Raw genomic sequence first — 15,667 nt, forward strand, 5'->3', positions numbered from 1 at the left:
ACCCAAGAAGACTTGAGGCTGTAATCGCTGCAAAAGGTTCTTCAAAAAAGTACTGAGTAAAGGGTCTGAATACTTATGTAAATGTATTATTTCAGTTTTGTATTTTTTGTAAATTTGCACAAATCTATAAAAACCTGTTTTTGCTTTGTCATTTTGGGGTATTGTGTGTGTGTGTGTGTGTAGATTGGGGGGGACGGGACTATTTAACCCATTTTAGAATAAGGCTGGTAGGTAACAAAATGTGGAAAAAGTCAAGGGGTCTGAATACTTTCCAAATGCACTGTAGTGTATCTTGAAAACTTCATTGCTGACAAGTAAAACATTTTGGGACTATGTCAACAATGGAGAAATGAAACAAATGCCAAAAGATAGTTTTTGGGTGGAGTTTTCTTTTAAGATGCTTTTGGGAAACCAGGCCCAGGTCCATAATTAATTGGTGAAATTAAACCGAGTGATAAGGGAAACCGAGTGAAAGGAGTTTGTTGTTAGAACCAAATGACATAAATCGAATGACATTATTTCCTACATCTCTGTTAGAACTATTACTTCAAGGTTTTGCTTAGTAATTGAGAGACTTTCTGAAACCTTAGCCAACATATCACTATTTCGGTATAAAAATATTAGGAGGAGAATAACAACCTAAAAAATAAACTATCCACTATAAGGGAACTTTTGTTTTAACATTCTTAGGTGCCACTGTGACTTATGTGATAAAAACAAACAATGTAGCAAATAACAGATGATTTGACATAAAGTTAAGACGATTACGTAACATCTCATTACGTTTTCCGGGGGTGCATGTTACAGAATGTGGCTTTAAAGTTCCTTTTTGGGTTTAGATTCATCCATGAACATTTCCTTTGAACAACCACATTACGAAGTTAGTTACCCTTGCGGCACCCGTAGAAAAAGGCAGAGGTTTATTTTTGGCGCGCGCGCAGCAGCAACATATATTCTGCACCACACGCGGGTGAGAACGAAGACGCTTGTTCCTTTTCCGTCGTACATTCTGCATCAGCGTGTTCTTGATTTGGAAGGTGAGTCCCTCAATGTCCAACGTCAAATTATTATGCAAAGTATAGGCTGTAAACTGATAATTGTTGTTGTGCATATTTGTGTCGTCTTTATTATTTTGTTATAGCGCGCGGTCATGCTAGCCACCGGTAGCAAACTTGCTACAGTTTTGCTAGCTAGCTACACTGACAAAGTGATTCCATTGTGCTAGCTAGGAATCTTATGTAACTGCGCTTGATAGCTCGCTGCCATTTTAGGAAAATAAGATCTGATTCTCACTTCCCAATCAACTAGATAGTGTAGCTATGTTCAGTTTGCAGGTTTTAGGCCTTGCAATCACAATTTGTCCGGCCTTTGTGTTCAAACAAACGTCTGGTAAGCCCCTGAAAGCTTTCTAGCGAAGATTGTTGAATTCCACTTCACTAGCAAGCTACCACCACAATAATTGTATATAAAAAATAACGTTTAGTTAGCTAGCTAATGTTGGCACACAGGTTGCACACTAGTTAGTTGGCTAAGCTCCCGCCGGTTGTTTAAAATCAAATCAAATTTGGTCACATGCGCCGGTGCAGACTACCGTGAAATGCTTGCTTACGAGCCCTTCCCAACGATGCAAAATCTGAAAATAATAAAACAGTAACACGAGGAATAAAATACAATTATGAAGCTAACGATACTGTATATACCGGGAGTACCAGATTAATGTGCAGTCAGAGGTACGAGGTTTTTGAGGTAGATATGTAAGTGAAGGCAGGGTAAAGTGATTAGGCATCATAATACGATTAAGAGTGGTTTAGTCAACGATATAGCTACAGTCTGGTTTAGATAGCTTATGCTTGCTAACGTTAGTTCAACATCTATATTAAATTCAGTAACTACTTAACTTTGCTAGCTAGTGAAATCAATACAGGCATTAGGTTAGCCTAGGCCTTGTAAAAATGGCTAACGTTAGATCGTGGCTTTGGGGGAGGGGGCTCAACGGATTGTGCATAACGTTAGATTCTGTGCACATAAACTGCTCTAATACAAAATGGCTAGCAAACGTTACCGAGAATAACATGACAACCTGTGTGCCTTTTTTTGTTTAGCTAACAGTTAATTTGATAGCATTGTCTGTGTGAGGATGTAGTGTAAGGCGCACGAGCTCTGTGTGATTCCCTCCACTTTGATCGAATGATCTAATGTTGCTTGGCAACTAACGACTAGAAGAGCAGAAACGTGTTCATGGCTAGATAAGGATAATAACAGAAAACGATGGGAAATACTATATTTGGGACAGAGGTATCACTACTTTTAGCTTTAAAGTAACTGTCCAGTGTTTCCAGATTTCTATGAAATATGACCTGTAATTAATTATGGTACGAGTGAAATAGTTTTCTTGCCAAAAAATTGTAATTAAGTAGCCATGTTTAAAAGCAGCTTTTCTGTGTTGAAATGGTTTGGGATTACCCCAACAACAATGGTGGGGGCAAGTACACTGCTGATTGGCCACCTCAGCTTCCTCAGGAGGATAATGACATCCTCTAGGGAAATGGCAAGCATTTATTAAACGTCTGTTTGAGACACGAGACTGATATAGAGTTTTTCTCCACTTTATGCTTTGGCCACATACGAGCAGGGGAGACACTTTGGTTTTAGAAGTGTGGGGATATAGATATATATTTAAAACAGCCTACCCGAGGTTAACTCATACCCAAGTGTTGTTGACTCCTCCTATACTTGTATTCAGGGACACAACTTTCCCCTTCCCCAGTGAAAGTTGTGACCCTGAATATGAGTATAGGATGAGTCAACCACATTTGGGTATGAGTTAACAGAATGACATTTTAAGTGAGATTTCCACTGGACAGTTATTGTGGGTGTACAGCAAACTTTACATGTCACCAAATTATCACTTCCAAAAATATATTTGATATTGTATTGATATGCTGGACCAGTGTTTCCCAAACTCAGTCCTGGGGGGCCCCCCTGAGCGCACATTTTGTGTTTTGCCCCAGCACTACACAGCTGACTCAAATAACCAACTCATCAAGCTTTGATTTGAACCAGCTGTGTAGTGCTAGGGAAAAAAACCAAAGCATGGGGGGGGGGGGGGGGGGGGACAGGGCAGGAACGAGTTTGGGAAACCCTGGTCTGGAAAATAACCTGTATAAACATTGTGTCAGGTGGTCTCATGTTATTAAAACCCAAATTCGTCTCTTTAAAAAGATGAAAACCTCCTCCCCTCTTGCTTTGCAGCCTAACATGGGTAAAAAGCAGAATGGCAAAGGGAAGAAGGAGGTGCTGGAGGCAGAGCCGCCAGAGGAGTATGTTGTGGAGAAGGTGATGGACCAGCGCATCGTCAACGGGAAGGTGGAATTTTTCCTCAAGTGGAAAGGATTTACAGAGTGAGTGCACAGTTCCAGGGACGCTGGCCTGGAAGTACTTCCTTGGTATGGGGTTGTACTTGTGTGGCATGCTTATCCTGCAGAACCTAGCTAGTTGAAATAATCGGAGTTGTGAATTGAATTTCAGACTGCCATTTTAGTTACAGGTATGGCTCGCTTGTAAAAATTTAATAAATAGGTTGCTGCATTTCTAGAGCATGTGTAGATCTTCTTACCAACATGCTGATGGTTTTTGTAGAATAAATATCCACTGACTATTCTCTTTCCTTTCAGAGCGGATAACACTTGGGAGCCAGAGGATAACCTGGATTGTCCTGAGCTGATTTCAGCCTTCCTGGAAGCCCAGAAGAACGTGGTGGAGAAGCCTGACTCCAACAAGAGGAAGTCCTCAACAGATGAGCCAGAGACAGAGGAAAGCAAAGCCAAGAAGAAGAAGGATGTGGTGAGTGTTTCAAATCATTGTAGGATGACTGTGTTGTGTAGGCCTAATGACTTTGTGTATAGGCTAGTCTGTGTGCGATGGTTATTGTATCCATATGTTTTGATATGCCAGATGGTTTGCATGGAAGCTGTGATTTATTTCTGTACTGTGTGTTTCAGAGTGACAAGCCACGGGGCTTTGCCAGGAGCCTGGACCCAGAGAGGATCATTGGTGCAACCGACAGCAGTGGAGAACTTATGTTCTTGATGAAGTGGTGAGTCTCAAATTGCAAAACACAACCTCCTGTGATGTTCTTCTTAAATATCACCTCTTTTCAGTGTTGCACAGCCCAAGAGCCATTCCTCATGTAATTTATCTTCCCTGATAGCATGATATTCACCTCCTAAAATGACTGTGCCTTCGGGAACTTCACATTCTCTATTTTTATAATGTGCATCTGAACTTCATTATCCTGAATAGTGCTACTAGCTAACTAGGTCAACCTTATTATTCTGATCAATAGCCACTAGTAAACACCAACCACTGTTGTCCCTTGGCTCTACAGGAAAGACTCAGACGAGGCGGACCTGGTCCCGGCCCGCGAGGCCAACACCCGCTGCCCTCAGGTGGTCATCTCCTTCTATGAGGAGAGGCTGACCTGGCACTCCTGTCCTGAGGATGAGGCGCAATAGCACCCCTTCCTCACCCAGCTGATGTCCCCTGTGTGCCCCCCTGACCTTCGACCTCTATCCTGTCCCTGATCCTGCCTCTCAGGACTGTTCTCCATGTCTCCTCTCGCCCCATGTACTTTTTTGACATTTACAATATGTTTAGCCATAGTGTTAGTGCAGAGCAGTCGGGTGGAAGCCTGTGCTTTAGTACATACTTTAGTGATAGGACAACATTGTTTACTGGGAAAGGGACTGAGGAGGATGCAGAGAAATGGGTAGGATGTAGAAATAATGGGATGGGCGATTTGTCGCTTTTCATGGACCTATTCCTCATCCAAAACTGTCAGGGACTAGTTCCTCAAACGATAAATAGTTACAGTTGAAAATGTACACCATGGATCATATGAAATCTTGATTTTATTTCTCTCCCACCCATATAATCACTTGTCAGACATGTATTTTCAAGGTGGTGCATGGCTGTTCTTCTGTTCAGTCTAGCCCCCTTTCCCCTCTTCTCCTCCCTCCCATGAAACTAGTTTCTTTGAGTCCCCCCCCCCCCCCATGGTTGCATACTTGAATTCCTTGAACAGCATGTCTTTTGCTGTATATTCACTTTGTAAATATTTTTTCAAAAAGCTGTTCAATAAAGGTTTATATGCTTCATTTTACCACCCCCTCTGCCTGGGCTGAGTTGTGTTACGTAGGGCTGAGTTAAAGGTAGTTGGAACTGTTATTGACCATTGTAACCATAGACTCTACAACTCTGCCAGAAGATAATTGTTCACTGTGATGGATTTCTGTCATTTTGATTCTGGAGGGGTAGTTTTTGAGATCAGTGTCGATACGCAATAAAATAAAAAACTCCCCGGTGGGGGGCTGGTTTTGAGATTACATATTTAACACTATTCGGAATGGATACGTTTTACTAGGGGAGTTTAGATAATTATGTCCACAAATCACAGCCGTAATTTTTGTCCCGTCCGGATCTAATTTTTTACTTGCAGGAAGGTTATCCCAGCCCTAAACCAGTTTTTCGGCAAACTCCCAGGTCCTCTAATACTTCCCCCGTGCGAATCGTCATCCCTGCGTTTTGGGTGCAGGCAGCACTCAGTTTGGGTAAGAACATGGTAACACATTGATGCTTAAAACAGTACTGTTCACGTAGCCTACAGATTATCTGTTTTGTCACATCAACTTTCCTAGTGTCATACTTCTCTTTTAAAAGATAAAATGGACGATATTGTGCCAATGAATTGATAAATACTGTCATTTAAATGTCTGCATAGGTTACAGTTCATGGTTCTTATATGCATTATTTTGACTTTCTCCGAACTGAGGGCGAATGCTACGCGCTCCCTAGACGTTTGAAATATCTTCACGCCTAGAAGAGCCTCCAGGCTTCTGTCATAACAGTCAATTTTGAATGAGGGGGGAAAATGGGCGCAGTTTGGTAAAACTAATCCCGTCTGAATCCACTGGACATGCTTGGGTCATAATTATATAACCGAAATGCTATAGTAATACTAGTCCCGTGCGAATAGGGCTATAGCTTAATACAGACGCATGTCTGTTCTACCAAATTATTCTAAAATATAGAATTTTCTGTAATGTTCTGTGCACTGACTGACATGCATGATTGTTGATGACACGCCTGTTCAGATGAAGGGAATTAAATAGTCTAATGCACAGCAGCGCTCAACTCAGACAGCGGTGTGTAGGCTACTGTAGCTGCTGGCAAAGTAATTAAAAGCCTATACTGTCACTAAGGACTCTGACACATGAAAGGAGGCAGTGAAATGCTTATCTGTTTTGTGCATTGTAAAATTCTACCAGTAGGTGATGGCAGTCAGTCATTGTCTCTAGGGAAGCTGATTTAGAAAATAGTGACCAAGTCTTTACTGTTGGACGGTGTTCTCATAAAAATAGATGAGTCTGAACAGCAAAATTAAAGAACACATGAAATTATGACTTACTGAGGTGATTTGTTGAAAGACTATTGGCCTACCCTGACAATAGACTCATACACACCAGTCCCTAATAGTGATGGTGTGCAAAATATCTCCAGTGTTTGTTATACCCCCATTTCACATGTATAAAAGCAGGTTATGAATTGTATCTATAATGTAGCCTACATATGACAAAGGTGGCTTAGTGACATCCTGGAAACTAAGCTATTTGAATGTTGACTAAAGTTGGTGATCTTGTTATGTGATGTACTGGTAGAGCACAGCGGTTGTAACGCCATGGTAGTGGGTTCGATCCCCGGGACCACCCATACACAAAAATGTATGCACACATGACTGTAAGTCGCTTTGGATAAAAGCGTCTGCTAAATGGCATATTATTATGTACCTCTCTGGAATGGGGAAACATGGTTGCTATTTTGTTTATTCAATTTGGCAAGGGCAAACATACCTTCGGCTAGTAAAGGGTGAGGACATTCCAGAATGTTTAGCAAAACAATATCTAATGATAAGAAACAATGGGCTCTCTGTTTATAACATTTCCATTTAACAGCGGACTGTTTTAATCTCTCTTTTCATTGCTCTGTCGTGAAGGTCACTGTTTTGATTGTTTGCTATCACATACACAACACATGCAGCACACACTGGCTATCAGTCTTTAGACACCACCCACCATTTGGGGAAACAGTTTTACATTTAAGCAAAAGGCCCAAGGGGGTGTGGTATATGGCCAATATACCACGGCTAAGGGCTGTTCTTATGGACAACACGACGCGGAGTGCCTGGACACAGCCCTTAGTCGTGGTATATTGGCCATATACCACAAACCCCAGAGGTGCCTTATTGCTATTATAAGCTGGTTACCAACGTAATTAGAGCAGTAAAAATAACTGTTTTGTCATATACCACGGCTATCAGCCAATCAGCATTCAGGGCTCGAACCACCCAGTTCATAATATTGAATAGCTCACCTGCTCTAAGCACATGTTTTAGTCACATTTCTCAGATGGGCCAAACTTCTGACTATGCAGCATTTTCCAGCCAGGTTGACTCCCATTTTCCTGAAATAAACAGAAGGATTACTGATTGCAACACTGGTTAATGCATTTCTAATTTGTTCAAACAAAGAAACATTCTGCAAACCTCCTCAATTACTAGAGTTTAGATGTAACCCCAAGCTCTCAACTACAGATGAAGGATCAGCTTATCCTACCCTAATTCCATCCTAGCCTAAAACCATTATATAAAAATGGATGTAAAAATGTCAATCTTAGATCAATTTTTATTGAGATTCTTCCAAGTAGCCACCCTTTGCCTTGATGACAGCTTTGCACACTCTTGGCATTCTCTCAACTAGCTTCATGAGGTAGTCACCTGGAATGCATTTCAATAAACAGGTGTGCCTTGTTAATTTGTGGAATTTCTTTCCTTCTTAATGTGTTTGAGCCAATCAGTCGTGTTGTGACAAGGTAGGGTTGGTATACAGAAGATATCCCTATTTGGTAAAACACCAAGTCCATATTATGGCAAGAACAGCTCAAATAAGCAAAGAGAAACAACAGTCCATCATTACTTTAAGACATGAAGGTCAGTCAATCCGGAAAATTTCAAGAACTTTGAAAGTTTCTTCAAGTGCAGTCGCAAAAACCATGAAGTGCTATGATGAAACTGGCTCTCATGAGGACCGCCAGAGGAAAGGAAGACCCAGAGTTACCTCTGCTGCAGAGGATAAGTTCAGAGGAGAATAACTGCACCTCAGATTGCAGCCCAAATAAATGCTTCACAGAGTTCAAGTAAAAGACACATCTCAACATCAACTGTTCAGAGGAGACTGCATGAATCAGGCCTTCATGGTCGAATTGCTGTAAAGAAACGACTACTAAATAAGACACCAATAAGAAGAAGAGACTTGTTTGGGCCAAGAAACACAAGCAATGGACATTAGACCGGTGGAAATCTGTCTTTTGGTCTGATGAGTCCAAATTTGAGATTTTTGGTTCCAACCGCCGTGTCTTTGTGAACGGATGATCTCCGCATGTGTGGTTCCCACCGTGAAGCATGGAGGAGGAGGTGTTATGGTGTGGGGGTGCTTTGCTGGTGACACTGTCAGTGATTTATTTAGAATTCAAGGCACACTTAACCAGCATGGCTACCACAGCATTCTGCAGCGATACGCCATCCCATCTGGTTTGCACTTAGTGGTACAATCATTTGTTTTTCAACAGGACAATGACCCAACACACCTCCAGGCTGTGTAAGGGCTATTTGACTAAGAAGGAGAGTGATGGAGTGCTGCATCAGATGACCTGGCCTCCACAATCACCCGACCTCAACCCAATTGAGATGGTTTGGGATGAGTTGGACCGCAGAGTGAAGGAAAAGCAGCCAACAAGTGGTCAGCATAAGTGGGAACTGCTTCAAGACTGTTGGAAAAGCATTCCAGGTGAAGCTGGTTGACAGAATGCCAAGAGTGTGCAAAGCTGTCATCAAGGCAAAGGGTGGCTATTTGAAATATATTTTGATTTGTTTAACACTTTATTGGTTACTACATGATTCCATATGTGTTATTTCATAGTTTTGATGTCTTCACTATTATTCTACAATGTAGAAAATAGTAAAAATAAAGAAAAACCCTTGAATGAGTAGGTGTGTCCAAACCTTTGACTGGGACTGTATATTATTACATTTTTTGTCAAATCTGTCTGCAGACCTACAGAAGGGGGGCCAGTTTCCCACCTCTGTTCAAGACCTACTCCATTCTGTGGTTCATTGAACCTCATTCTTTGAACTATCGATACTAAAATAAAAATGTAAACATCATGGGCCCACCATAATTCATTTTTACTCTTAGGAATGTTTAGTAGGGTCATCGTAAATATGGTTTAACATCTGCTTTGTGCTGTTGAACACGGTAGAATAGACTGCCTGACTTTATCTGTGAAGGCCATGGAAGCTAGCCTACTCTTCACAGACCTTCTTAATAGTCTCCGGTGAGTGACAGCAGTCACAAATTCCCTGAAAGATAAGATCAGACAGATATGACAATTCATTGAACCTCAAAGTTCAATGAGATGGGGAAAGTCCCACAAGAATGAAAGATTGACAGAATCCCACAGTCAGACACATGATAGTGCTGTTCTGATGCATTTCCCTTTCTGACCCCACTGATCACTAATGCTGATAATGTCACTATGACCTGATCCCAAAGGTCAGGAACCAGTTGTCTCTCTGGGAGGTATGGATCACAGAGTTTACTAAGTTTGTTAGAGTGGTTACCTCCATCAAATTATATATTTTTATTTTGGAGGAGGCAAGGCAGGGAGGCTTTTTTGCAGGAAAGCCCCTAATTATTTTGCTCAGCAGTCAGGATTTGGAAGGAGTAGAAAGCTGCCTTTAGATGCTGGTCCTAGGTCTGTGTTTATGGACAACAAAATTCATGGGACACTTAGGTTTATTATGACTCTGCTGGCCAGCTGGCATTGATATCATGGTAGCTGCAGGAACAGGGGTCCAATGACTGGCATTAGGGGGCTGGAGATGGACTTTAGACCTCAGTGATACAATACAAGGAATTCCCATAGCAACTTCCTCTAGCCTCTGGAGCGACAGCTTCTCAAAACTGTGGCTTCCCGTAGGCAACTGTATTGCAAGCTCTGATACTGCTAGAATTTGGAATGCAAGTAGTCAGTTATCTACCCTACATACACAAACAAACAGCATTATTTTTTAAATCTTCAACATAGAAATGCTACCAAAAAGAATTTACTGAAACTGGTTACAAATGATGGAGTCACCCATGATTCACCAAATTATATTTTGAAGGAGGAAGCAAAGTACTTTAAGCATATGTTTTCATTTCAGTCGCCTCCATCTCCTCTAACTGAAGCTAATTTTAGGATTTTTTTTCTATTGATAATGTAAAATTAACAGCCATACAGAAAGACTCATGTGAAGGTGAAATTACTGAGTAGGAACTTCTGGATGCAATTAATAATATAATAATATGCCATTTAGCAGACGCTTTTATCCAAAGCGACTTACAGTCATGCGTGCATACATTTTTTGTGTATGGGTGGTCCCGGGGATCGAACCCACTACCTTGGCGTTACAAGCGCCGTGCTCTACCAGCTGAGCTACAGAGGACCACAATTAAAGACTTTAAGTCTGGGAAAACTTTTTTGATATACTCAGAGGACCGTTATTAGCATGTTTTAACCACTCCTATGTAAATGGTAGATTATCAGACACTCAAGAAGAAGGTCTGATTTCATTATTACTGAAACAGGATACAAGTGGGAAATATAAAGATACAGTCCATAAAAAAAATTGGAGGCCCCTTACACTTCAGTGTTGTGATGCAAAAATTCTAGCAAAATGTATAGAGCAAAGAATTAAAAAGGTATTGTCAGACATTATTCATTCTAATCAGACAGGTTTTTTTTACATAGACGATACATTGGAGGCAAGTACTGGAAACAATAGAACACTATGAAACATCTGGGAAACCAGGCCTGCTATCATAGCAGACTTTGAAAAGGCATTTGATAAAGTACGACTGGAGTTTATATAAAATGCCTGGAGCATTTCAGTTTTGGAGAATCTCTTATAAAATGGGTTAAAATCATGTATAGTAACCCTAGGTGTAAATTAGTAAATAATGGCTATTTCTACGAAAGTTTTAAACTGTCAAGAGGAGTAAAACAAGGTTGTTCACTATCGGCATATCTATTTATTATGGCCATCGAAATGTTAGCTATTAAAATCAGATCCAACAATAATATCAAGGGATTAGAAATCCAGGGCTTAAAAACAAAGGTGTCATTGTACGCTGATGATTCAAGTTTTCTTTTAAATCCACAATTTGAATCCCTCCACACCCTCATAGAGGATCTAGATACATTTTCTAACCTCTCTGGATTACAACCAAATTATGATAAATGTACTATATTACGAATTGGATCACATAAAAATTTTTACATTACCATGTAGTTTACCAATAAAATTGTCTGATGGTGATGTGGATATACTGGGAATACATATCCCAAATGAAATAAATGATCTCACTCCAATACATTTTAATGGAAAGTTAGCAAAAATAGATAAGATCTTGCTACCATGGAAAGGTAAATAAATACCTGTCTATTTGTGGAAAAATCCCCCTGATTAACTCTTTAGTATTATCCCAGTTTACCTATTTGCTTATGGTCTTGCCTACACCTAGCGAACAGTTTTTTTAATTATATGAGAAAAACATATTCAATTTTATTTGGAACGGCAAGCCAGACAAAATTAAACAGGCCTATTTATATAATGAATATGAATTTGGAGGACAGAAATTATTAAATATTAAAGCATTAGACCTATCACTAAAAGCTTCAGTCATACAAAAGTTATACTTAAATCCGAACTGGTTCTCTAGCAAATTAGTAAGATTGTCTCACCCCATGTTCAAGAATGGCCTTTTTCCCTTTATTCAGATTACAACCTCTCACTTTCAGTTATTTGAAAAGGAAATAATCTCCCAAATATCACTATTTCTAAAACCATAGAAAGTTGGTTGCAATTTCAATTTAATCCTCCAGAAACGACAGAACAAATAATGCAACAAATATTGTGGTTAAACTAAAATATACTAATGATAAAAAAACATTATTTTTTGAAAATATGTTTATAAAAAGTATAATCTTCGTAAATGATATCATAGGTAGGACTGGTGGAGTTATGTCGCACATGCAGTTAACAAAAACATATGGAAATGTCTGCTCTACCCAAAATTACAACCAAATAATTGCAGTAATACCGCAAAAATGGAAGAGGAAAGTGGAAGGGGGAAAAAGTAAGGAACTTGTCTGTCGGCGCTGCATTAAAGAACATAATTGGTTAAAGAAAATTGTGATAAATAAAAAAGTATACCAGTTTCATTTAAGGACCAAAGGATTGACAGCCGTCCCATATAGATTGCAAAATAGTTGGGAAGAGATTTTTGACGTACATATTCCATGGCATAGTGTTTATGAACTGATACACAAAACGACGCCGGATTCAAAACTTAGTTGCAAAGAAAAAGCCATATCTCAGACTGCCCATCTTAATATTTTATTTTTATTGGCCAGTCTGAGATATGGCTTTTTCTTTGCAACTCTGCCTAGAAGGTCAGCATCCCGGAGTCGCCTCTTCATTGTTGACGTTGAGACTGGTATTTTGCGGGTACTATTTAATGAAGCTGCCAGTTGAGGACCTGTGAGGCATCTGTTTCTCAAACTAGACACTCTAATGTATTTGTCCTCTTGCTCAGTTGAACCAACACACCTCTCTAATGTCAATGCCATCCTGAATCTCCCAGAACTGTCCTCGATAGGCCCAGTCTACATGTTGACTTGGTGACATTATGGTGTATGAGGTTGATGCAACTACATATGTCCGGAGGCCATTCAACAGCTGCTGGTGTGCATTGCCCTCATATGTACAGTGCCTTGCAAAAGTATTCATCCCCCTTGGCATTCTTCCTATTTTGTTGCATTACAACCTGTAATTTATTGGATTTTTATTTGGATTTCATGTAATGGACATACACAAAATAGTCAAAATTGGTGAAGTGAAATGAAAAAAATTACTTGTTTCAAAAAATGCTAAAAAATAAATAACGGAAAAGTGGTGCGTGCATATGTATTCACCCCCTTTGCTATGAAGCCCCTAAATAAGATCTAGTGCAACCAATGACCTAAAGTCCACCTGTGTGCAATCTTAAGTGTCACATGATCTCAGTATATATACACCTGTTCTGAAAGGCCCCAGAGTCTGCAACACCACTAAGCAAGGGGAACCACCAAGCAAGCGGCACCATGAAGACCAAGGAGCGCTCCAAACAGGTCAGGGACAAAGTTGTGGAGAAGTACAGATCAGGGTTGGGTTCTAAAAAAATATCCAAAACTTTGAACATCCCACGGAGCACCATTAAATCCATTATTAAAAAATAGAAAGAATATGGCACCACAACAAACCTGCCAAGAGAGGGCCGCCCACCAAAACTCACAGACCAGGCAAGGAGGGCATTAATCAGAGAGGCAACAAAGAGACCAAAGATAACCCTGAAGGACCTGCAAAGCTCCACAGCGGAGATTGGAGTATCTGTCCATAGGACCACTTTAAGCCATACACTCCACAGAGCTCGGCTTTATGGATGAGTGGCCAGAAAAAAGCCATTGCTTAAAGAAAAAAATTAGCAAACACGTTTGGTGTTCGCCAAAAGGCATGTGGGAGACTCCCCAAACATATGGAAGAAGGTACTCTGGTCAGATGAGACTAAAATTGAGCTTTTTGGCCATCAAGGAAAACACTATGTCTGGCGCAAACCCAACACCTCTCATCACCCCGAGAACACCATCCCCACAGTGAAGCACAGTGGTGGTTGCATCATGCTGTGGGGATGTTTTTCATCTGCAGGGACTGGGAAACTGGTCAGAATTGAAGGAATGATGAATGGCGCTAAATACAGGGAAACCTGTTTCAGTCTTCCAGAGATTTGAAACTGGGACGGAGGTTCACCTTCCAGCAGGACAATGACCCTAAGCATACTGCTAAAGCAACACTCGAGTGGTTTAAGGGGAAACATTTAAATGTCTTGGAATGGCCTAGTCAAAGCCCAGACCTCAATCCAATTGAGAATCTGTGGTATGACGTAAAGATTGCTGTACACCAGCGGAACCCATCCAACTTGAAGGAGTTATAGCAGTTTTGCCTTGAAGAATGGGCAAAAATCCCAGTGGCTAGATGTGCCAAGCTTAAAGAGACATACCCCAAGAGATTTGCATCTGTAATTGCTGCAAAAGGTGGCTCTACAAAGTATTGACTTTGGGGGGGGGGGGGGGGGGGGGTGAATAGTTATGCACGCTCAAGTTTTCTGTTTTTTTGTCTTATTTCTTGTTTGTTTCACAAAAAAAAGTATTTTGCACCTTCAAAGTGGTAGGCATGTTGTGTAAATCAAATGATACAAACCCCCAAAAAATCCATTTTAATTCCAGGTTGTAAGGCAACAAAATAGGAAAAATGCCAAGGGACACTACGGCATTCACAGAGCGCTTTGTACACCATATGGGGGTCTTAACATCTAAGAGGTTAACCACACAAGAATTGTGTTGAGACATAACATCTTTGTTGTACGATTTGTGAATATTTTCTAGATTCTCAATCCTTCTATTCCAATTTGTAATGAGAACGGAGGGTATTCTATCCAACAAACTAGTGAACTCCTTGAGTGAAAATAAATGGAAACTGAGGAAAGAGTGATTCCCTAAAAGCACTGAGAACATTCCTTACGGGCAACTGTTTTTTTTACGTCGACAAGTTAGGTATACGTCCACAACATACAGTACTTTCTAAATGTTATGAGAGGCAGACGATTAGACAGGATCAGCCTGTGCATTCTGTCTGGGCTATGGTTAGAATGTTGACGTGGTGTTGCAGCATCACAATGGCATCCAGGCTTCCAGGCAGCAGCTCGGGGTCAGGCAGAGTCCTATGCTCAATCAGGCAAATCTAGTTAAGTACTTGTAGCTGGACAGACTAGGGATTCATTCCAAATTTCACCCTATTACCTATATAGTGCACTACTTTTGACCGAGGCCCATGTGCACTATGGGCCCTGGTCAAAAGTAGTGCACTTCATAGGGAATATGGTCCATTTGGGACAGAGCCCAGGTCTAGAACTAGACAGTAGCTGACAAACTAGAGATGTAGGATATTTATATGTTGACCTACATCTATGGCTCGACATTTAATCAGCTATAGGATTAACCCACAAAAGATGATGATGGTGAAAACGTGTAAATAAAGATTGAGAAACTCCTATAAGAACCTAAATATGATTGTGTGTCTTAGTTCAATGCTAGCAATGATTTTGGGGTGTTTTAGCCCGTTTGGATATTTTGACTATTCACCAACTGGTTGCTCAAAGGATATTTTGGATATATTGATAATCCCAGTTGTATCAATTTAATTGTCTTTGGCAGCACTTTGTATTCTACCATTACATTTAGCCCTATCTTTAGTGCATCAGACTCTTCTAGGTTTGTAAGGACAGCCATATATTAAGTTATACGGATAAGAATCCGATAAGTATGTAAAAAAAAAAAAAAAATTATATATATATATATATATATATATATATATATATGTATACGGAGTACACGATGTAGCGGAGTGTGTATGGAA

The 15,667-nt window shown here is 40.4% G+C and overlaps 1 protein-coding gene across 2 annotated transcripts; it reads left to right on the top strand.

Annotated features, from left to right (window-relative positions):
• Positions 1–933: 933 nt before the first annotated feature.
• On the top strand, positions 934–5,166 carry LOC311132395 (chromobox protein homolog 3-like). 2 transcript variants are annotated; one of them, XM_084165667.1, is made up of 5 exons: positions 934–1,037; positions 3,253–3,401; positions 3,675–3,843; positions 4,002–4,096; positions 4,388–5,166. In XM_084165667.1, exons 2-5 carry the CDS (start codon positions 3,259–3,261, stop codon positions 4,512–4,514), a joined length of 534 nt encoding a protein of 177 aa, XP_084021793.1. In that variant the 5' UTR covers positions 934–1,037; positions 3,253–3,258; the 3' UTR covers positions 4,515–5,166. The 2 variants fall into 2 exon arrangements, with proteins under 2 accessions (XP_084021793.1, XP_084021794.1); XM_084165668.1 differs by having other exon boundaries at positions 943–1,037; positions 3,223–3,401.
• Positions 5,167–15,667: the final 10,501 nt, after the last annotated feature.

Source organism: Coregonus lavaretus, assembly GCF_964263955.1.
Source record: "Coregonus lavaretus genome assembly, chromosome: 7".
Taxonomy (NCBI): domain Eukaryota; kingdom Metazoa; phylum Chordata; class Actinopteri; order Salmoniformes; family Salmonidae; genus Coregonus; species Coregonus lavaretus.

Coding starts and splice junctions, on each gene's coding strand:
- LOC311132395 (XM_084165668.1), top strand. CDS start 3,223: ATGAAAACCTCCTCCCCTCTTGCTTTGCAGCCTAACATGGGTAAAAAG. Junction 3,402..3,674: donor AAGTGGAAAGGATTTACAGA/GTGAGTGCACAG, acceptor CTTTCCTTTCAG/AGCGGATAACACTTGGGAGC. Junction 3,844..4,001: donor CCAAGAAGAAGAAGGATGTG/GTGAGTGTTTCA, acceptor TGTGTGTTTCAG/AGTGACAAGCCACGGGGCTT.